This window comes from Bombina bombina, chromosome 5 (assembly GCF_027579735.1).
Source record: "Bombina bombina isolate aBomBom1 chromosome 5, aBomBom1.pri, whole genome shotgun sequence".
NCBI lineage: Eukaryota > Metazoa > Chordata > Amphibia > Anura > Bombinatoridae > Bombina > Bombina bombina.
The window spans coordinates 369,671,376-369,695,667 of record NC_069503.1 but is presented as its reverse complement, the minus strand read 5'-3'; the positions used below and the strand labels follow the sequence as shown (position 1 = coordinate 369,695,667).

General features: G+C 39.8%; 1 protein-coding gene across 1 annotated transcript in view; it reads left to right on the top strand.

The window, feature by feature from the left end:
• CPVL (carboxypeptidase vitellogenic like) overlaps window positions 1-24,292 on the top strand; it is a 1,090,549-nt gene that overhangs the window by 930,526 nt on the left and 135,731 nt on the right. Inside the window, exon 12 of the mRNA XM_053714190.1 lies at window positions 21,968-22,150. Coding sequence (XP_053570165.1) covers window positions 21,968-22,150 — 183 coding nt within the window. The remainder of the gene's footprint in view (window positions 1-21,967; window positions 22,151-24,292) is intronic.

The window sequence follows — 24,292 nt, the reverse complement described above, 5'->3', positions numbered from 1 at the left end:
GTCCATATGAGGGAGAGGACCTCTTAAACCTGGGAGCTGCCTTACTGTCGGGCAGATGAGGAGGTAAGTGCTGACTGGCTATCTGGCGCACAGAACTCAGAAAAGGAGGCACTTTATTCATATGGGGCAATAAAGAGACTCATGGGAATATGGGCACTTTATTTTTTACACTTACAGCGCAGGTACTGGGGCTGGACACAGAGGCTTATGGTGGTTCTCATCTCCCAGCATTTTAATAATATATAACGACCGGGAGATGGCTGAATTTGGCATGCCCACGATGGGTGGTTCTAGGGGAAAGCATTGTGCCCCCTTTTCTAACTTCCTCTTCCTGTGAGCACGGAAGAAGAAGCCTGTTAACTATTTTTACTGCGCTCTGGTTGCAAAGTAGTAGCGATTGTTAGTATTTCAGTTGCGCATCTTAAATTGGATGCGTGCCATCTAGTCTGCAGAGTTCCGGTTCTGTGAAGGAACAGCTCCTGTCTATGCAGTGAGGGTCGCTTTCTTCAGACAGGTAGGCACCTCAGCAAAGTACTGCTGAGGTGTAGAGGTGTTCTGCAGGGTTATTTTCTTTTTCTATATTACATACGCTAATAAAGGAAAAAAGTTACCGTTTTAACATTTAAAGAGACGGTAACGTTTTTTGTTCAACTCTAAATTTGCTTAAAAAATTGTCTATTTTTGTGACCAATTGTGAGTTAAGATGGACCGAGTCCTTGCAAGCTGTCACTTGTTCTTTATGCTTTGATGCCAATGTGGAACCACCAATCCCTTTCTGTTCCTCATGTATTGAGAGGACTTTAAGTTATAGGGATAGACTTTTTGCTGAACCATCATTTTCTAAGGAGGATGTTGTTCAGGAGTCTGCCAATGCTCAATTTATGCTGCAGCTTTCTCAAGCGTCCCAAAATTTACCGCCCTCACATGCAGTGCCCTGCGCTTCGTCTATAACTCCTGCTGGGGTTACTTTACAAGACATTGCTTCCCTTATGTCTTCTGCAGTTTCAGATGCGTTGTCTGCTTTTCCAATGTTGCATTTGGAATGTTGTTCATTATTAATCCTAAGAAATCCAGTAAGCTTAACAAATATATTGTGGTTCCTTCCTCGGTAGATGTTTTCCCGGTGCCAGACCGAGTTTCTGAGATCATTTCTAAGAAGTGGGAGAGACCGGGTATACCTTTTTTCTCCATCTCCTATATTTAAAAAGATGTTTCCCATAGCCGACTTGGTTAAGGAGGCTTGGCAAACAGTCCCCAAGGTGGAAGGAGCCATTTCCACCTTAGCTAAGAGAACTACTATACCCATAGAGGATAGTTGTGCTTTCAAAGATCCTATGGATAAAAAATTAGAGGGGTTACTAAAAAAGATGTACGTACACCAGGGCTTACAATCGCAGCCAGCTGTGTGTATTGCTACCGTCACTAGTGCGGCAGCATATTGGTTTGATGCGTTGTCTGATGCTATTAGGACAGAAACTCCCCTGGATGAAATCCATGATAGGATAAAAGCTCTTGAATTGGCTAATTCCTTTATTACGGATGCTTCCCTTCAAGTTATCAAACTGGGAGCGAAGATTTCAGATTTCTCTGTTCTAGCTAGCAGAGCCTTATGGCTAAAACCTTGGTCTGCGGACGTATCCTCTAAGTGGTTCCTAAGCTTTTAGCGATTCCTTACAAGGGGAAGACCGTGTTTGGACCTGGCTTGACGGTAATAATCTCTGATATTACGGGAAGTAAGGGTCATCTTCTCCCTCAGGATAAGAGAAACAAACAAAAGGAACGTCAGAGTAATTTTCGTTCCTTTCGAAATTTCAAGGGAAATTCTTCCTCTTCCGCCTCCAAGCAGGAACAGTCTAAACCTTCATGGAGACCCTATCAGTCTTGGAATAAGGGAAAACAATACAAAAAGCCTGCTATTGAATCAAAGTCGGCATGAAGGGTCTGCCCCCGATCCGGGACCGGATCTTGTAGGGGGCAGACTTTCCTTCTTTGCTCAGGCTTGGATTCGAGATGTTCAGGATCCCTGGGCAGTAGAAATCGTTTCCCAGGGATACAAACTAGAGTTCAAAAGTTTTCCTCCCAGAGGCAGGTTTCTGCTTTCAAGATTATCTGTAGACCAGATAAAAAGAGAGGCGTTCTTACACTGTGTAGGAGACCTCTCTGACCTGGGAGTGATAGTTCCTGTTCCGATACAGGAACAGGGTCTGGGATTCTATTCAAATCTGTTTGTGGTTCCCAAAAAAGAGGGAACCTTCAGGCCTATTTTAGATCTCAAGAGTCTAAACAAATTCCTCAGAGTACCGTCCTTCAAGATGGAAACTATTCGTTCCATTCTTCCTTTGGTCCAAGAGGGTCAATTTATGACAACTGTCGATTTAAAGGATGCGTACCTACATGTTCCCATTCACAGGGATCATCACAAGTTTCTAAGGTTTGCTTTTCTAGACAAACACTACCAATTCATGGCTCTTCCCTTCGGTCTTGCCACAGCTCCCAGAATTTTCTCAAAGGTTCTGGGATCACTGTTGGCGGTGCTTCGGTTACGTGGCATTGCAGTGGCGCCCTATATGGACGACATACTAGTCCAGGCGCCATCCTTACAACAAGCAAGATCCCACACGGAAATGTTGTTATCCTTCCTGATATCTCACGGATGGAAGGTAAATTTGGGAAAGAGTTCCTTAGTCCCAAGTACAAGAGTAACTTTCTTGGGAACCATAATAGATTCCCTATCAATGAAGATTTTTCTGACAGATTTCAGGAAATCAAAGATTTTCGATACTTGTGTAGCTCTTCAGTCCAATCCTCGGCCATCAGTGGCTCAATGCATGGAGGTAATCAGGCTGATGGTAGCGGCAATGGACATCATCCCGTTTGCTCGGTTCCACCTCAGATCTCTGCAGTTAAACATGCTCAGGCAATGGAACAGAGATTATGCGGACTTGTCTCCTCAAATACTACTGGAGCAGGCAACAAGGGACTCTCTTCAATGGTGGTTGTCTCTGGATCATCTCTCCCAGGGAACCTGCTTTCGCAGACCATCTTGGGTGATTGTGACAACAGACGCCAGCCTTCTAGGATGGGGAGCAGTCTGGGGCTCCCTAAAGGCTCAGGGAGTTTGGACTCGGTCTGTTCTGCCCATAAACATTCTGGAGCTGAGAGCAATCCTCAATGCTCGTCTGGCCTTGCCTCAGTTGGCATCAGCCCGGTTCATCAGGTTCCAGTCGGACAACATAACTTCAGTGGCTTACATCAACCATCAGGGAGGAACATGGAGTTCCTTAGCCATGACAGAGGTAGCCAAGATAATTCGGTGGGCGGAGACCCACAATTGCTGTCTGTCTGTGATCCACATCCCAGGGGTGGACGACTTCCTGAGCAGACAGACTTTTCACCCAAGGGAGTGGGAACTCCATCCGGAAGTGTTTTCCAGCCTGATTCTCAAATGGGGTCAGCCGGAATTGGATCTCATGGCATCTCGACAGAATACCAAGCTTCCGAGGTACGGATCGAGGTCCAGGGACCCTCAGGCTGTTCAGATAGACACTCTGGTGGTACCTTGGACCTTGAGTCTTGCATACCTATTTCCTCCGTTCGCTCTTCTTCCTTGGGTCATTGCTCGAATCAAGCAGGAGAGGGCATCGGTGGTCCTCATTGCACCGGCTTGGCCTCACAGGATTTGGTATTCAGGTCTGGTGGACATGTCGTCTCTTCCACCGTGGAGACTTCCGTTGAGGAAGAACCTTCTACTTCAGGGGCCCTTCCTTCATCAAAATCTAGTTTCTCTGAAGCTGACTGCTTGGAGATTGAACGCTTAATTTTATCCAAGCAGGGCTTTTTCAGAATCGGTCATAGAGACTATGGTGTCTGTTGTGATATTATAATATATAATGCTTTCTTCCTAGTTTGTGCTCTGACTTGTAAATGTATATAATTGTTGCAAAGAAGCAGGGGCGGGGACAGTGTTGTTGGAGTGAGGAACCAGAAAATAAAGTGTGTAGTTATTTTCTGTATAAATGGATTCTGTGTCAGATATATTTCTAAACCACCTGGATTTACAAACACTACATTTTGGCGACAAGGATTATGTTTGAACCCTATTGCTTTGTCTCAGCAAACAGTGAGTAACCTGCGGCAATACAGACAAGAATGGCTGCATGTAATGAATACAACTTCCTTGTGTTTGACTCTGATGCAGAACTTAGCTCAGTAGGCCCAAGATGGCTAAAATGGATTCAGAGATTTGAAAATTATCTTATTGCTTTGGATGTTACTGATGCAAACAGAAAAAAAGGCTTTACTGCTTCATTTAGCTGGAGAAAAAGTGTATGACATTTATGATACCTTGTCTGCAACCACTGACTCATACAATGATGTTAAAGATAAACTGACACATTATTTTCTCCCTAAAAAGAACACTCAGTATGAAATATACACATTCAGACAGGCAACACAACAGGGTGATGAACCTTTAGATGCATTTCAAACCAGGTTAAGTTTACTAGCAAAGAATTGTGAGTTTTCTAATGTTGAAAATGAGATTAAAGCACAGATAATTCAAAGCTGCACTTCTTCAAAACTTAGGAAATATGCACTGAGACAATCTGAACTATCTTTAAAAGATTTGCTTGATTATGGCAGAACATTAGAAATTGCTGACAGGCAAGCTGCAAGCATAGAAAATAGATCTACTGAAGATCAGTTTATTACAAATAGAGTTCAAAAAGACAGTTCAACAGTACAGCCCACAAGAAAGAACCAGACCTCCTGTGTGTTATGCAGGAACTCTTGGGGGTTTCTATCCACATAATGGGTCCTTCAAGGAATAAGCAATGCAGGGCATGTGGAAAATTTAATCACTTTGCAAAGCAATGTAGAACAAAACTGTATCAAATACCTCAATCACATACTGAGCCACATACATCAGAACAGTGGAAAGTAAATCTATTCAGATCTCCTGCTCAAAAAGGACAATATTCAAACAATGATGACAAATATGTATTTGTAGTAAACAACATGTGTAACCTAACTCAGCCACAAGTTGAAGTACTCATTAATGACACTAAAATCACTGCATTGATTGATTCAGGATCTGCTGTCAATTTAGTGGGTGAACAAACATTTCACATGTTAAAACCACAACCACAGTTATTACAGAGTAAAATAAATATATATGCATATGGATCAACTAAACCCCTTAATGTCATTGGTAAATTTACAGCCACATGTGCATTTAAACACAACAAAACAGCAACTATGTTTTATGTTGTAAAGGGTCAAAATTCTTCTCTTCTGAGTTTTGAAACTTCATCCAGTTTGGGACTTATAAAGCTTATGAATGCAATTTCACCTAGAAAGGACACAGGATCTGTAGCAGATCGGTTAGTGCAGCAGTATTCCCATTTGTTTAATGGCATTGGTAAATTGAAAGATTTTCAAGTAGAGCTGCATATTAATCCACATATAAAACCTGTAATACAACCACATAGAAGAATTCCATTTCATCTAAGGCACAAGGTTGATGCTGAACTCGGGAACCTTGAAACACAAGGAATCATCGAAAGAGTGCAGGGGCCAACTCCATGGGTCTCCCCAATAGTATCAATGCCAAAACCCAAAGACCCAAATAGTGTAAGAATTTGCATAGACATGAGGAAAGCCAACACTGCCATTATCAGGGAGTGCCACGTTACTCCAACATTAGATTATATAATTCATGATCTCAACCAGGCAAAAGTTTTCTCCAAACTTGTTTTAAAATCAGGCTATCATCAACTGGAATTGGATCCAACAATCAGATATATAACTACATTCTCAACACACACAGGATTGTGGAGATACAAGCGCCTAAGTTTTGGGGTTTCTTCTGCTGAAGTATTTCAAAATGCAATACAGCAAACATTATCTGGAATTCCAGGAGTTAAAAACTTCAGCGATGATATCATTGTGTTTGGAGCTACTCAAGAAGACCATGATAAAAATCTCACAGCAGTTTTTGAGCGACTTCATGAGAAAGGACTTACCTTAAATTGTAGTAAGTGTGAATTTAAGAAAACTAAACTAGAATTTTATGGATTTGTCTTTTCAGCTGAAGGCATATCAGCAGACCCAAAGAAAGTGGAAGCAATTCAGAATGCAAATCCTCCAATAGACGCCAGTGAAGTCAGAAGTTTCTTAGGGATGGTAAACTACTGTTCTCGATTTATCCCTAATTTCTCTACTATTGCCACACCTTTAAGAGAGTTAACAAAGAAAAGTGTGCCATGGCGTTGGACTGAAACTGAACAACAAGCTTTTCAACAACTGAAACAGAGTTTGACCAGTGACAAGACGATGTCCTATTTTAACCCTCAACGGCAAACTATTCTTTTAGTAGATGCTAGCCCTGTTGGTTTAGGTGCTATTCTGGCGCAGAGAGACAAAGGCAAGCAGTATATAATTGCTTATGGTAGCCGTTCTTTAAATGATGTGGAAAAACGTTATTCTCAAACAGAACGTGAAGCTCTGGCAATAGTTTGGAGTTGTGAATACTTTAATTTATATTTATATGGTTGTCCATTCACACTGATCACAGATCATAAGCCTTTACAGTTGATATGGAATAATCCAAAATCCAAACCGCCCGCTAGAATAGAAAGATGGGGTTTAAGACTACAAGGATAGAAAAACAAGGGGCGCCAACATAGTGTGAATCAGTTTGGAAAACAGTAGTTATAATAAAATCTACTCACAAGTGGAGTGGCACCTAGAACCAACTGGGTGCATACAGGCAGGCTGACATTCAGGACCAGCAGTCAGTACGCTGGGGGTCTCACCCGGGAGACCTGTGGGTAGGTCAGAAGAGGTAGATGGAGTCGGCTGTGTATCGTCTGGTGAGCCGGATCGCCACTGTGGAAGTCCAAAGGGCTGTGTTGTTTATCCCAAAAGGGTAGCTGCTCACACGATCAGCCTTGTTTCCAAACGAGTTTCCAATGTCAGTGTATGGAACAAAGGGATAAAAACCAAACTGGGTATAACCACTGCAAACTGTGGTAATATTAAAAAGGCACAGAAAACCGGGTCTGGCTAAAAACAAATACTTGTTTCTCCTGTTAAGTGTAGTCAGTCCACGGGTCATCCATTACTTATGGAATATTTCTCTTCCTAACAGGAAACTGCAAGAGAATTACCCAGCAGAGCTTGCTATATAGCTCCTCCCCTCACCTGTCATACTCAGTCATTCTCTTGCAGCCTAACTAGATAGGAAGCTGTGAGAGATCTGTGGTGTTTTTTTAACTTAGTTTATTTCTACAATCAAAAGTTTGTTATTTTTAAATGGCACCGGAGTGTGCTGTTTATTCTCAGGCAGCATTAGAAGAAGAATCTGCCTGGGTTTTTCTATGGTCTTAGCAGACGTAACTAAGATCCACTGGCTGTTTCTCATCTGAGGCGTGAGGTACTTTCAGAGAAGGGGAATAGCATGCAGGGTCCCCCTGCAACAAATGAGGTATGTGCAGTAAATTATTTTCTGAGGAATGGAATTGACTGAGAAAATACTGCTGATACCATTGTAAAGTAAGTTCAGCCTTAAATGCAGCGATAGCGACTGGTATCAGGCTGATGTGTGTGTGTGTGTGCACTGAATGTATTTTCTAAGGAATGGAATTGACTCTGAAAATACTGTAAATACTGAAATAATGTATGAGCCTTAACTGCAGTAAAAGCAACTGGTAGCAGGCTTGTAAATAATAATACATAACTTTTAAATGTATGTTTAAAACGTTTACTGGCATGTTAATCGTTTTTTGTGAGGTACTTGGTGATAAAACTTATTGGGGCTTGATTTTTACCACATGGCCATTTTTGTTTTCTGCATAGAAACAGTTTCTGAGCTTCCCCACTGTTATAATATGAGTGGGAGGGGCCTATTTTAGCGCTTTTTTGCGCAGTAAAAATTCAGTCACAATCTGTCTACTTCATCCTCCATGATCCAGATCGTCTCTAGAGAGCTCAGGGGTCTTCAAAATCCATTTTGAGGGAGGTAATCAGTCACAGCAGACCTGTGACAGTGTGTTTGACTGTGAGAAAAACGTTAATTATATAATTGTTATCCGTTTTTGGGTACTAAGGGGTTAATCATCCATTTGCTGGTGGGTGCAATACTTTGCTAACTTAATACATTTACTGTGAAAATTTGGTTGCTATAACTATTTTTGTTCATTGTTATTTCAACTGTGTCAGTTTTTCTGTGCTTCTTAAAGGCACAGTAACGTTTTTTATATTGCTTGTAAATTAATTTTGAAAAGTATTTCCAAGTTTGCTAGTCTCATTGCTAGTTTGTTTAAACATGTCTGACTCAGATGAATCTCTTTGTTCACTATGTTTAAAGGCCAATGTGGAGCCCAATAGAAATTTATGTACTAATTGCATTGATGCTACTTTAAATAAAAGTCAATCTTTACATGTAAAGAAATTATCACCAGACGACGAGGGGGAAGTTATGCCGACTAACTCTCCTCACGTGTCAGTACCTGCGCCTCCCGCTCAGGAGGTGCGTGATTTTGTGGCGCCAAGTACATCAGGGAGGCCCTTACAAATCACTTTGCAAGACATGGCTACTGTTATGACAGAAGTATTATCTAAGTTGCCAGATTTAAGAGGCAAGCGCGATAGCTCTGGGTTAAGGATAGAGCGCGCGGATGAGATGAGAGCCATGTCAGATACTGCGTCACAGTTTGCAGAACGTGAGGACGGAGAGCTTCATTCTGTGGGTGACGGATCTGATCCAGGGAGACTGGATTCAGAGATTTCCAATTTTTAAATTTAAGCTAGAGAACCTCCGCACATTGCTAGGGGAGGTATTAGCGGCTCTGAATGATTGTAACACGGTTGCAATTCCAGAGAAATTATGTAGGTTGGATAAATACTATGCGGTACCGGTGTATACTGACGTATTTCCTATACCAAAAAGGCTTACAGAGATTATTAGCAAGGAGTGGGATAGACCTGGTGTGCCTTTTACCCCTCCTCCCATATTTAGGAAAATGTTTCCTATTGACGCCACCACACGAGACTTATGGCAGACGGTCCCTAAGGTGGAGGGAGCAGTTTCTACTTTAGCTAAGCGTACCACTATCCCGGTGGAGGATAGTTGTGCCTTTTCAGATCCAATGGATAAAAAATTAGAGGGTTACCTTAAAAAAATGTTTGTTCAACAAGGTTTTATTTTACAGCCCCTTGCATGCATTGCGCCTGTCACTGCTGCGGCAGCATTCTGGTTTGAGTCTCTGGAAGAGGCCATTCGCTCAGCTCCATTGGATGAAATAATGAACAAGCTTAAAACACTTAAGCTAGCTAATGCATTTGTTTCTGATGCCGTTGTGCATTTAACCAAACTTACGGCTAAGAACTCCGGATTCGCCATCCAAGCGCGCAGAGCGCTATGGCTTAAGTCCTGGTCAGCTGACGTGACTTCTAAATCTAAATTGCTTAATATTCCTTTCAAAGGGCAGACCTTATTCGGGCCCGGCTTGAAAAAAATTATTGCTGACATTACGGGAGGTAAGGGCCATGCTCTACCTCAGGACAGGGCCAAATCAAAGGCCAAACAGTCTAATTTTCGTGCCTTTCGTAACTTCAAGGCAGGAGCAGCATCAACTTCCTCCGCTCCAAAACAGGAAGGAGCTGTGGCTCGTTACAGGCAGGGCTGGAAAGTTAACCAGTCCTGGAACAGGGGCAAGCAGGCCAAGAAACCTGCTGCTGCCCCCAAGACAGCATGAAGAGAGGGCCCCCTATCCGGAAACGGATCTAGTGGGGGGCAGACTTTCTCTCTTCGCCCAGGCTTGGGCAACAGATGTCCAGGATCCCTGGGCGTTGGAGATCATATCCCAGGGATACCTCCTGGACTTCAAGACTTCTCCTCCACGGGGGAGATTTCATCTTTCAAGGTTATCAGCAAACCAAACAAAGAAAGAGGCGTTTCTACGCTGTGTACAAGACCTCTTACTAATGGGGGTAATCCACCCAGTTCCGCAGACGGAACACGGGCAGGGATTCTATTCAAATCTATTTGTGGTTCCCAAAAAAGAGGGAACCTTCAGACCAATCTTGGACTTAAAAATCCTAAACAAATTTCTAAGAGTTCCATCATTCAAAATGGAGACTATTCGAACCATCCTTCCCATGATCCAAGAGGGTCAGTACATGACCACGGTGGACTTAAAGGATGCCTACCTTCACATACCGATTCAAAAGGACCATTACCGGTATTTGAGATTTGCCTTCCTAGACAGGCATTACCAGTTTGTAGCTCTTCCCTTCGAGTTAGCTACGGCTCCAAGAATCTTTACAAAAATTCTAGGATCACTTCTGGCGGTACTAAGACCGCGAGGCATAGCGGTGACTCCGTACCTAGACGACATTCTGATACAAACGTCAAGTTTTCAAACTGCCAAGTCTCATACAGAGATAGTTCTGGCATTTCTGAGGTCGCATGGGTGGAAGGTGAACGTTCTCTATTACCACTTACAAGAGTTCCCTTTCTAGGGACTCTTATAGATTCTGTAGAGATGAAAATTTACCTGACAGAGGCCAGGTTATTAAAACTTTTAAATGCTTGCCGTGTCCTTCACTCCATTCCACACCCGTCAGTAGCTCAGTGCATGGAAGTAATCGGCTTAATGGTAGCGGCAATGGACATAGTACCATTTGCGCGCCTGCATCTCAGACCGCTGCAATTGTGCATGCTAAGTCAGTGGAACGGGGATTACTCAGATTTGTCCCCCCTACTAAGTCTGGATCAAGAGACCAGAGATTCTCTTCTATGGTGGCTCTCTCGGCCACATCTGTCCAAGGGGATGACCTTTCGCAGGCCAGATTGGACGATTGTAACAACAGACGCCAGCCTTCTAGGCTGGGGAGCAGTCTGGAATTCCCTGAAAGCTCAGGGATTATGGACTCAGGAGGAGAAACTCCTCCCAATAAATATTCTGGAGTTAAGAGCAATATTCAATGCTCTCCTAGCTTGGCCTCAGTTAGCAACTCTGAGGTTCATCAGATTTCAGTCGGACAACATCACGACTGTGGCTTATATCAACCATCAAGGGGGAACCAGAAGTTCCCTAGCGATGTTGGAAGTCTCAAAGATAATTCACTGGGCAGAGTCTCACTCTTGCCACCTGTCAGCGATCTACATCCCAGGCGTGGAGAACTGGGAGGCGGATTTTCTAAGTCGCCAGACTTTTCATCCGGGAGAGTGGGAACTTCATCCGGAGGTCTTTGCTCAACTGGTTCGTCGTTGGGGCAAACCAGATCTGGATCTCATGGCGTCTCGTCAGAACGCCAAGCTTCCTTGTTACGGATCAAGGTCCAGGGACCCAGGAGCGGTGCTGATAGATGCTCTGACAGCCCCTTGGGTCTTCAACATGGCTTATGTGTTTCCACCATTCCCAATGCTTCCTCGTTTGATTGCCAAGATCAAACAGGAGAGAGCTTCGGTGATTCTGATAGCGCCTGTGTGGCCACGCAGGACCTGGTATGCAGACCTAGTGGACATGTCGTCCTGTCCACCGTGGTCTCTGCCTCTGAGACAGGACCTTCTAATTCAGGGTCCTTTCAAACTTCCAAATCTAATTTCTCTGAGGCTGACTGCATGGAGATTAAACGCTTGATTCTATCAAAGCGTGGTTTCTCTGAGTCGGTTATTGATACCTTAATACAGGCTAGGAAGCCTGTTACCAGAAAAATTTACCATAAAATAAGGCGTAAATATTTACATTGGTGCGAATCCAAGTGTTACTCATGGAGTAAGGTTAGGATTCCTAGGATATTGTCCTTTCTACAAGAGGGTTTAGAAAAGGGCTTATCTACTAGTTCGTTAAAGGGACAGATTTCTGCTCTGTCTATTCTTCTACACAAACGTCTGGCTGAAGTTCCAGACGTTCAGGCTTTCTGTCAGGCTTTAACTAGGATTAAGCCTGTGTTTAAGTCTGTTGCTCCGCCGTGGAGCTTAAACTTAGTTCTTAATGTTCTTCAAGGCGTTCCATTTGAACCCCTTCATTCCATTGATATCAAGTTGTTATCTTGGAAAGTTCTGTTTTTGATGGCTATTTCCTCGGCTCGGAGAGTCTCTGAGTTATCTGCCTTACATTGTGATACTCCTTATCTGATTTTCCATTCAGACAAGGTAGTTCTGCGTACTAAACCTGGGTTCTTACCTAAGGTAGTTACTAACAAGAATATCCATCAAGAGATTGTTGTTCCATCTCTGTGTCCTAACCCTTCTTCAAAGAAGGAACGACTTTTGCATAATCTGGACGTAGTCCGTGCCCTGAAATTCTATTTGCAGGCAACTAAGGATTTTTGTCAAACTTCTTCCCTGTTTGTCGTTTACTCTGGACAGAGGAGAGGTCAAAAGGCTTCGGCTACCTCTCTCTCTTTTTGGCTTCGTAGCATAATACGATTAGCCTATGAGACTGCTGGACAGCAGCCCCCTGAAAGGATTACAGCTCATTCTACTAGAGCTGTGGCTTCCACCTGGGCCTTTAAAAATGAGGCCTCTGTTGAACAGATTTGCAAGGCTGCGACTTGGTCTTCGCTTCACACTTTTTCAAATTTTACACTTTTGCTTCCTCGGAGGCTGTGTTTGGGAGAAAGGTACTTCAGGCAGTGGTTCCTTCTGTTTAATGTTCCTGCCTTGTCCCTCCCTTCATCCGTGTACTTTAGCTTTGGTATTGGTATTCCATAAGTAATGGATGACCCGTGGACTGACTACACTTAACAGGAGAAAACATAATTTATGCTTACCTGATAAATTCCTTTCTCCTGTAGTGTAGTCAGTCCACGGCCCGCCCTGTTTTTACGGCAGGTCTAAATTTTAATTAAACTCCAGTCACCACTGTACCCTATGGTTCCTCCTTTCTCGTATGCTTGGTCGATTGACTGAGTATGACAGGTGAGGGGAGGAGCTATATAGCAAGCTCTGCTGGGTAATTCTCTTGCAGTTTCCTGTTAGGAAGAGAAATATTCCATAAGTAATGGATGACCCGTGGACTGACTACACTACAGGAGAAAGGAATTTATCAGGTAAGCATAAATTATGTTTTTTAGACAGACCCGGTTTTCTGTGCCTTTTTAATATTACCACAGTTTGCAGTGGTTATACCCAGTTTGGTTTTTATCCCTTTGTTCCATACACTGACATTGGAAACTCGTTTGGAAACAAGGCTGATCGTGTGAGCAGCTACCCTTTTGGGATAAACAACACAGCCCTTTGGACTTCCACAGTGGCGATCCGGCTCACCAGACGATACACAGCCGACTCCATCTACCTCTTCTGACCTACCCACAGGTCTCCCGGGTGAGACCCCCAGCGTACTGACTGCTGGTCCTGAATGTCAGCCTGCCTGTATGCACCCAGTTGGTTCTAGGTGCCACTCCACTTGTGAGTAGATTTTATTATAACTACTGTTTTCCAGTTTTCCAAACTGATTCACACTATGTTGGCGCCCCTTGTTTTTCTATCCTCCTAGATTTCCTGATTCATCACACCTTGGATTCAAGCAGAGCAAGCCATTTGTTTTGATCCTTTGAACTTTTGTTCTTTATATATCCTTTACATTGAATTTTGACTTTTTATCTCTGAACACTTATCACATATTGGACTTTTCAGTTTTTTGAGTTTAATCAAATTCAACTGTTCACATATTTTGTTGCAAGTCTTTAGTTCTTTGCAATATTCCAACTGATTTTTTGTTTAGGTATCACAATTGTTTCATGATTTTTTTGCTTATGTATCACAATTGTTTCAAGTCTTACGGTTTGTAACAAGTCACACATTCTCCTTTGATTAACAAGATTTCACTCAATCATATACACATACACCTCTACTTTCACATACTTATCTATCACGGTTCAACTCACACAATACCAGAGGAATTTCATTCACATCAACACAATTTCTATCAACACTACAGCGCGTCCCCTTAGTTTTTTCTTATAGAAAATACTTCTATACTTTAAGACTACAACCATATAATTTTACTGTGGTTTACAAATCTGGAAAAGAGAACCCAGCAGACTATATGTCTCGACATCCTATATCAACAGATTCATTCACAAGTTTACCAAGTTCCATGGATGCAGAGGAATATATCAATTTTGTTACTAATCATGCTATACCTAAAGCATTGAGTTTAGAAGAAATACAACAAGCAACATTAGCTGATCCTATACTGCAAAAACGCGCTGTATTAGTTCGGAATGGAAAATGGTACACAGCTGATTCTGACAAAATACATCGAAAAGAGTTGAAGTCATTTGCAAGATTTAACAAAGAACTCTCAGTGAATAATGACAACAGTATTATCTTGCGAGGTAATCGACTAGTTGTTCCGACATGTTTACAACAGCAAGTATTATCCTTAGCACATGAAGGTCACCAAGGAATAGTTAAAATGAAAAGTTTACTGCGAGAAAAAGTGTGGTTTCCATCAATAGATCAACAAGCAGAAAAGTTGGTGAGAAATTGTATGGTGTTTCAAGCCACAACTCCAGGAGCTCACAAAGAACCTTTAAAAATGTCTGCATTGTCTGAAGCACAATGGTGTAATGTGAGTATAGATTTTTATGGTCCATTACCTACTAGAGATTATTTGATGGTGGTTATAGACGAATATTCAAGATACCCGGTAGTAGAAGTTATCAGCTCAACATCTTCAGTCACTGTTATTCCGGTTTTAGACAAAGTTTTCTCTTTATTGGGAATTCCTAAAATTGTTAAAACAGATAACGGTCCCCCATTTAACAGTACTCAGTTTAATAAATTTGCTTCATATCTTGGATTTAAACATAGGCGCATTACTCCTTTGTGGCCACAAGCTAATGCAGAAGCTGAAAGATTCATGCGTTCTATGGGGAAATTTCTAAGGGCAACTACAGCGCAAGGTAGACCATGGAAACAAAATTTATACTCTTTTCTGAGAGACTATCGATCAACTCTCCATTGTACTACTGGCAGATCACCTGCAGAGCTGTTATTCAATCGCAGACTTCGGATCAAAATTCCGGATATAAATGATTCGCTAACACAGAGACTCAACAAGGACTTAATACACAAAGACAGTCATGCCAAAGCCAAGATGAAAGCTTATGCGGATAAATATTATCATACCAAATCTGCTCTTTTTGCTGTTGGAGACAGAGTCCTGTGCAGGCAAGATAGACGACACAAGTTGGATACTTTATATGATGTCATCCCATATACAGTTAGAAGAATTCAAGGATCAATGATCACTGCAGTAAGAAATGGACATACAATTACTCGGAATTCTTCTTTCTTCAAGAAACTACACAAAGAACAGGACACTGAAGTATCTGATGCAGAAGATGATGATTCTGATATACCCAAATTATTTCAAGAACATGATGATAATATGGATAACTCAGAGAGCAGTAAGGGGGAAGAAAACATAGCATATGATCAGTCCTTAGATACTAATCGAAAATACCCTCTCAGATAAAACAGAAGACCTCCTGAATACCTTAAAAACTATGAAAAATAATGTGTTTTCATGTAATGTATTATGTCATCATGCAACTTTTTTATGTGAAATGTAGTTGGTCTTATTTCTAGATATTAAGCATAGTATATAGTTATATTTATGTTTAGTTTAATTGTTATGTTTCTAATCTAAAGTAAGGGAGAGATATGGTGTCTGTTGTGATATAATATATAATGCTTTCTTCCTAGTTTGTGCTCTGACTTGTAAATGTATATAATTGCCTACAATTGTTAGTTTATTGTAGGCTAGGGTTTTTTTTTTATTTTGGGTGGGCTTTTTTATTTTGAATGATTAGGTGTAGTTCTTTTTTTTTTTTTTTTTTTGTATAATTTTGTTTTTTATTTTTTGTAATTTAGTGTTTATTTTTTCCTGGCATGTGGCAGGGTAACATTAATTTTAGTTCAGAATTAGCCACAGAGTTCCCTGACATTAAATGCATTTTGTGAGCTTAGATGAATATTCCTTCAAAATGTGTGGAAAATATTGAGTGAGCTAACATGAAATGAATAAACATCAACAAAGGGTGTATCATTTAGCCAATGTAACCTACTTTAATTCTACACGGACCCTTACAGTCTGCTTTGTTATTGCAGTGGGATAATATACTTTAACATAACTACCGGTATTTTCAGCTTGATAGTAAAACTAACTTCGGAACACACCCCATATGTTTTTAGGCAAAAATAAATAAAACACAAACTTTGTGTATTTCCATTCAGACATATTTTGCACTTATAGATGTTACATTATAAGTCTCTAAATTTAAAAAAGAAGGAAACCGCTTTTCCCTTTTAATATATCAGAACATATTGTATACAGTACGGTGTGCATGTACACAGTTGTTTTGTTTGCATGTTATAGTAAAATAGAGTGCACATACAAAACTAGTAATCAATGCGTGTGTAGAATTATGCCAGTGTTTTGCTTTTATTTATTTTAAGAATATCATCACATCTTCCCCCACAGTTAGACATATTGGTTGTTGTGTACAATTTTACTAAAGATTTAAATCACCCATACTATAGAAATTACTTTGAAAACAGTCATCCATTTAGTAATGACGTGATTTAGGGTAGTGTATATAATATAGATAGTACCGTTCAGGTGTGTAGAAGCGCAACTGCTCACTAATATTACCATAGGTGCACAGGCATGGTTTGGCTCCATAAGTATATGAAGATATAAATAGGAATTTACATGCTTGTATCTATGTGTATGGTGTGAATTTATGTAATCTAGAGTGTGAAGTGTTACAGGTTGGGGAACTCTAACAGGAGAGACAAATCATCCTTAACATCTGTAACCATCTCTGTATTATTATTATTAATAATAATCACCTAGATGACGAGTTTTGAGCGCTATCGGGAAAGTAAAGAACGCCACAAAAGTTGCGTCATTTAACCCCTTATAGCGCTGCTTTACAAGTTTAAAAAAACCTGGCTTGTGCTGGCGATATGGCTGCGTTGAGCTCCATACCGCATACAAAAGCAGCAGTGTTTTGACGTGCTCGTGCACGCTTTCCCCATAGACATCAATGGGGAGAGCCGGCAAAAAAAAGTCTAACACCTGCGATCGCGGAAACAAAAGCTCTGTAACGCAGCCTCATTGATGTCTATGAGGAAAAAGAAACTACAGTTTAAACAGAACACCCTAACATAAACCCTGAGTTTAAACAGCCCTAATCTGCTGCCCCTGTCATTGCCGATGCCTGCCTACAGTTATTAACCCCTAATCTGCCGCTCCCGATATTGCCACCACTATTCCCCCGCACCCCAATATCGGCGCAACTATATTAGTTATTAACCCCTATTCCGCCGCTCCCGATATTGCTGCCACCTAAATAAAGCTATTAACCCCTAAACCTCTGGCCTCCCACATAACTACCACTAAATAAACCTATTAACCCCTAAACCGCCAGCCCCCCCCACATCGCAACAACCTAAATTTAACTATTAACCCCTAAACCTGACGTAACCCCAACACCCCCTAACTTTAACATAATTAAACTAGATCTAAATGAAACTTATTATTAACTAAATAAACCTATTAACCCATAAACTGCCAGCCCCCCACATCGCAACAACCTAAATTAAACTATTAAACCCTAACCCCCCCTAACTTTAAAATAATTAAAATAGATCTAAATTAAATTTACAATTATTAACTAAATACCTGTGAAATAAAACCTAAGCTAGCTACAATATAACAAATAGTTATATTGTAGCTAGCTTAGGTTTTATTTTTATTTCACAGGTAAGTTTGTATTTATTTTAACTAGGTAGTTAGTAAATAGTTAATAACTATTTACTAACTAGTCTACCTAATTAAAATAAATACAAACTTACCTGTGAAATAAAACCTAAGCTGCCTTACACTAAAACCTAACATTACAAAAAATATAAAAAAACTACCATTACAAAAAAAAAGAAATTATCCAAAAAAATAAAGATTATTCTAATACCCTTAAAAAAAAAACACCCCAAAATAAAAAGCCTAATCTAGAATAAACTACCAAGGGCCCTTAAAAGGGCCTTTTGTAGGGCATTTCCCTAAGTTAAACAGCTCTTTTGCTATAAAAAATAAAACACCCACTAAAAATATACATTACACAAAATAAAAAACAAAATCATCCAAAATAAAAAAGAATTACACCTAATCTAACAGCCCACCCAAAATAAAAAAAACCCTAGCCTACAATAAACTACCATCAGTAAAACCCACCACCCAACCAACCCCCCAAAATAAAAAACCTAATTCTAAAAAAACTAAGCTTATCCATTGCCCTGAAAAGGGCATTTGTATGGGCATTGCCCTTAAAAGGGCATTTAGCCCTTTTACTGCCCAGACCCTAAACTAAAAAATAAAACACACCCAATAAACCCTTTAAAATCCTGTTAGCTGATTTGAACAGCCAATAGGATTTTAGCAGCTCTAATTCCTATTGGCTGATTCAAATTTTTCAGCCAATAGGAATGCAAGGGACGGCATCTTGGATGGCGTCCCTTGCATTGAAGATTCAGTGTCTGGCGGCGACCATATGAAGAGGATGCTCCGCGCCGGATGTCTTCAGGATGGACCGCTCCACGCCTCCGGGATCAAGATAGAAGATGCCGCCTGGATGAAGATTGAAGAGGCCGCCTGGATAAAGACATTTCTCGCCCCCTGGGTTAGGACTTCAACTCCGGGATGAAGATCGTTCAAGTGGGACTTCAAAAACTGTAAGTGGATCGTCAGGGAGTTAGTGTTAGGCTTATTTAAGGGTTTGAAAGGGAGACAAAAGGAGGCGCCACAATAGTGTGAAATCGTAGGTAAAGGGACCCCCACAAAACGATACAGGATCACTTACTGGATATAAAGCACTTGAGAAGTGCCACAGGTGCAGGCTGAACTATTCAAAGCTGTCCAGCGAGCTTATCCTTCCGGTCAAACAGCCAAAGGGTTAACTTCAGATTGCCCCACACGTATTGGGATCAAAGATGAGCCAAACAATAGTGGATTCCCACTTAGGAAAGAAAATCCAGCTATATATAGGGCTAATACACTACGCGTTTCCCGGTCACAACAACCGTTTCATCAGGACACCTGGATAGTTCAGCCTGCACCTGTGGCACTTCTCAAGTGCTTTATATCCAGTAAGTGATCCTGTATCGTTTTGTGGGGGTCCCTTTACCTACGATTTCACACTATTGTGGCGCCTCCTTTTGTCTCCCTTTCATCTGTAGTTTGTCGCTGGTGCCATCAGCCTTGGAAGGAGTTTCAGCTGCCGCATATCCGCTATGAGTGGACACCCGGAGAAAAATCTGCATCACTTGAACTATGTTTAAGGACTATACGTATATACTATAGTACCCGGGTATTTGATTTCTGTATGTATCCGTTATCGCAATATTTCACCATTGTGTGTCTATAATAACATTTGCTACTATTGTTTGCTCACTATTTCACGTGCATTGATAGATATTTGGGTTTAGGATCTCAATATTTGCTGCTGGAGCTACATTGTAATTGTGGTCACCATTAGAAGGACACATTACACTTTATATATATTTTTGGCACTGTATATTACGATATATTGCGTTCACATTTTCATTTTGTTACACTCCAATATTCATAATCTTTCACTTTTGTATAATTATATACACTTGACACTAGTTTTTGCATCATATATCCAGCATTGTTGTGAAATTTTATTCACGCACATTACTTGTCCTTTGTTGAAGAGTATATTTAGGACACGGAGATTTATATTTTTTATATATTTTTTGTATGCACTGTATTAGAGTGCACTATTTATAGGCGCCTTCACTATATCATATCACATTTTATTTAAGGGTTTATTGGGTGGGTTTTATTTTTTTGTTTAGGGTCTGGGCAGTAAAAGAGCAATGGGTAGCTTAGGTTTTTTTAGAATTAGGTTTTTTATTTTGGGGGGTTGGTTGGGTGGTTGGTTTTACTGTTGGGGGGTCTTTGTGTTTTTTTTTACAGGTAAAAGAGCTGACATCTTTGGGGCAATGCTCCACAAAAGGCCCTTTTAAGGGCCATTGGTATTTTATTGTAGGCTAGGTTTTTTGTTTGTTTTTTGGGTGGGCTTTTTTATTTTGAATGATTAGGTGTAGTTCTTTTTTATTTTGTATAATTTTGTTTTTTATTTTTTGTAATTTAGTATTTTTTATTTTTGTAATTAGATACTTTGTTATTTTTAGAGTAGTGTTAGGATTCTTTTAATGTTTAGTTTAATTTAATTGATAGTTAGTTTAATTTTAGGTTAATAATTATTAGTTTAATTGTTAGTTTAAACTTAGTTTTTTTAATGTGACAGGTAAGTTTTAATTTAATTTAAGATAGGGAAATTGTAATTTTAATATAAAGTTAGGGGGTTGTTAGGTTTAGGGGTAAATAGTTTAATGTAGTTTTTTTTCAATGTGGGGGCTTTCGGTTTAGGGGTTAATAGGTTTAGTATAGTGTTTGTGATGCGGGAGGGCCTCGGTTTAGGGGTTAATAGGTAGTTTATGGGTGTTAGTGTACTTTTTAACACTTTAGTTATGAGTTTTATGTTACAGCTTTGTAGCGTAACACCAGAGGCGTAACTAGAAACCACAGGGCCCAGGTGCAAGAATCTAAGAAGGGCCCCCACCCCACCCCCAAAAAAAGTGAATTTGATACGTTTTTTTGTTTTTTTTAAATTTAACACGGAAAATAAATGTGAATCAGATTACATGTCTACAAAAGGAGGTACCCTATGCCCACAGTCTGTGAGATGGTCTGACCCTTCATTACTGTATATAGTGACACTGTTTAACCCACCAGTACTGTATATAATGAGTCAGTGACACAGTCTGTAATCTGCCGGTGAGATGGCTGGCCTGACCCTATCTGCTCCAGTACTTTATAAAGTGACCACAGTAGTCTGTGACATGGTCCAGTCCCCCTGTACTGTATATAGTGGTACTGTATAGACTGACACTGTTTACCCCCTCCTCCCCCATGCTGTAGTAACAAGGTCTAATTTGCTGGTTCCACAACATATACACACACACATACATGCATAAATACACACACACACACACATAAACACGAATGGGTAAAACAGAAACACTAACCCCTGTAGTCAGATACACTAGTGAAGCATCATGTCACACTCACATGATATCAGTGCAGACAGTGGCAAGTCAACGTTTTTTTTTTGGGGGGGGTTTGCGACCTCTGCACCCCCTGTAGTTTTGTCCCTGCGTAACAGTCATAACTACTGACTTTAGATGGCAGTACAGATCTTGTCATTTTAGGCTGTAACGCTCGCTTTTTAGCCTCACCGCAAAAGTCGTAATACCGGCGCTATGGGAATCCCATTGAAAAATTTAGTTTTTAGGAGTGCGGGACTGACGTTGCGTTACAGGTTAAAAGGCTTGTGGTACAGCTATACCCACAAGACTTGTAATGGCTGCATTAGGGAAAATGATGCGTTATGGGCCACAACGCTGCTATTTGACTCATAACGCAAAACTCGTAATCTAGGTGAGTATTTGTAATGGTAATAATAGTGTTAGGAGTCAGAAAACTGTACATTTTCCACGTTGACTTTTATAAAAACATCTATAAAATGATACATTCTTCAGTAAAGAAGTATGATAATATACAATGTGGCTGAAGTTTAGGAAGAAAGAATAATATATTGTGGTAAATAAAAAAAATAGTTATTCATACATATTCCCAAACTGATTACATAGAATTGTCATTATGGTTGGGACAGCTTTCTTTTTTGTAGATTAGTGATGATGAGAAAACATCAGGTCTGCTAAATTTACTGTGCATTCTGGTTTCTTGAACCAACTAAGCATCTGAAGATTAAGCTTTTTTTATGTTTGTTTTAAGGAAAGGTAGCCCCTTTTAATTTTGATATGTGATGGTGTTTTCATTTTAACATTATTTAGGTCCTCATTTACAGTGGCCAGCTTGATGTTATAGTGGCTGCTCCCCTAACTGAGCGATTCCTGCCCACTGTACCGTGGTCTAAGGTGGAAGAATACAAGAAGGCTGAGAGGATATGCTGGAAGGTGCGGCCTACAGATGCAGAAGTGGCTGGTTATGTGCGTGTTGCTGGGGAATTCTCTCAGGTAACAATAGTAATTAATAGTTAATAGAAAATACGTTTATTTAGAGATTCTAAAATTGCTACATTACTGACCTGTCTGAAGCTTTTGAAAAGCAGCAAGGATTCATCCATTTTTACTATCAGAGAAAACTTTAGATCTGCTAAACATGAGTTATAGACATACCGAAAGCTCAAATTAAGAAATTACTTTTATTTTAAAAAATGTGCATTAAAGGGAACACTGGACCCAAATTTTTTCTTTTGTGATTCAGATAGAGCATGCAATTTTAAGCAACTTTCTAATTTACTCCTATTATCAATTCTTCTTCGTTCTCTTGCTATCTTTATTTAAAAAAGTAATCTAAGCTAAGGAGCCAGCTAATTTTTGGTTCAGACCCCGGACAGCACTTGTTTATTGGTGGGTGAATTTATCCACCAATCAGCAAGAACAACCCAGGTTGTTTACAAAAAAAATGGGCTGGCATCTAAACTTGCATTCTTGCTTTTCACATAAAGATTCCAAGAGAATGAAGAAAATTTGATAATAGGAGTAAATTAGTTGCTTAAAATTGCATGCTCTATCTGAATCACAAAATAAAAAAAAATTGAGTGTCCCTTTAAACTTAGCCAAGTACATTTTGTTGATCTGACACTTCATTTAATTTAAAAATAGTTTATTCTTGTTAAAGGGACACTCGGGTCAAATTAAATTTTCATGATTCAGATAGAGCATGTCATTTTAAACAACTTTGCAATTTACTTCCATTAAAAAAAAATGTGCACAGTCTTTTATATTTACACTTTTTGAGTCATGAGTTCCTTCTGAGCATGTGCAAGAATTCACACTCTACGTATATGCATTTGTGATTGGCTGATTGCTATCACATGGTACAGGGGGAGTGGAAATATACATAACTTTGAAATTTGTTAGAAAAAAATCTACTACTCATTTGAAATTCAGAGTAAATGCTATTGTATTGTCTTGTTATCTTGCATTTGTTGATTATGCAAATATACTGTGTTTACTGGTCCTTTAAATTTTAAAAAAACCTCACTAATTACACATTTCAATATTTTCATCTCCTTTCTGCCTTTGGTATTCTGCAAACTAATGTTCTCATTGTAAGTTTCTTTTGAAGGAAGAAATTCCTGTATGATACACCATATGGAACATATTAGTTTCCCACATTGTTTTTTTTATTTATTTTATTATTATTTAAAAAAAAAAATCTGCTTTCCATTTTCCAACCGGTATATCTTTGTTGATTTGAGTGTCTTGTCTTAATAATTTAAAACACCTTCTTATAAACATTATCATCTGGATCATATGACAACTATCAGTGCATAGAATGTGACAGAGTCAAACGTATGCATAACATTGGCATTGTTCTTGGCAAAACTATTGTCCGCTTCCCTTCAATTCACACGTTGGCCACAAGAAAATGTCTGTGTTGATAATACTTAAAGCATAATTTTAACATGACTTAAAAACATTTCCAAATATTAAAATTTTAAATTAATAAAGGGTGAACTTGATGTTTCACAAGAAGCCAAAATGTGCCTAGCCACTTACAAAGATTGTAACAATAAAACAAAGGGCTGCCTAAAAATAAATTGTTTTTGTAAATTAACCTCAAATAGAATCATGTTTAAAGTGAAACGCTAGGATTTACTATTGAAACAAATAAAGGGCACTTTCATTCATGAAGTATAAGATACTTCATGTAGAAAGCTCCTTTATTTGATTAAAACAAAATTTGGCTAAGAGGTGACATTTTCCCCTCTTAACCAATAGCCGTGCAGTAAATCCAGCTTGGCGCCCATGGGAGCCGGATTTACGGCAGGGCTATTGGCTAAGAGGTGAAAACGTCACCTCTTAGCCAAAAAATGTTTTTGCCGTGGGCTGCTGCACAAGGTAAACACGGCGATCGATTGAATCAAATAAAGGAGCTTTCTACATGAAGTATCTTATACTTCATGAATGAAAGTCCCCTTTATTTCTTTCAGTAGTTAATCCTAGCTTTTGTAAAATGCTAGGATTTACTTTCACTTTAAAGGGACATTCTTATATAAATGGAATGCAGATTAGTGCATTTCAAGTTTGAATAGAAGCCTTTTTTGTAATATTAGCAGAAATGTTTCTAGTTAAAATATTTATTTACTG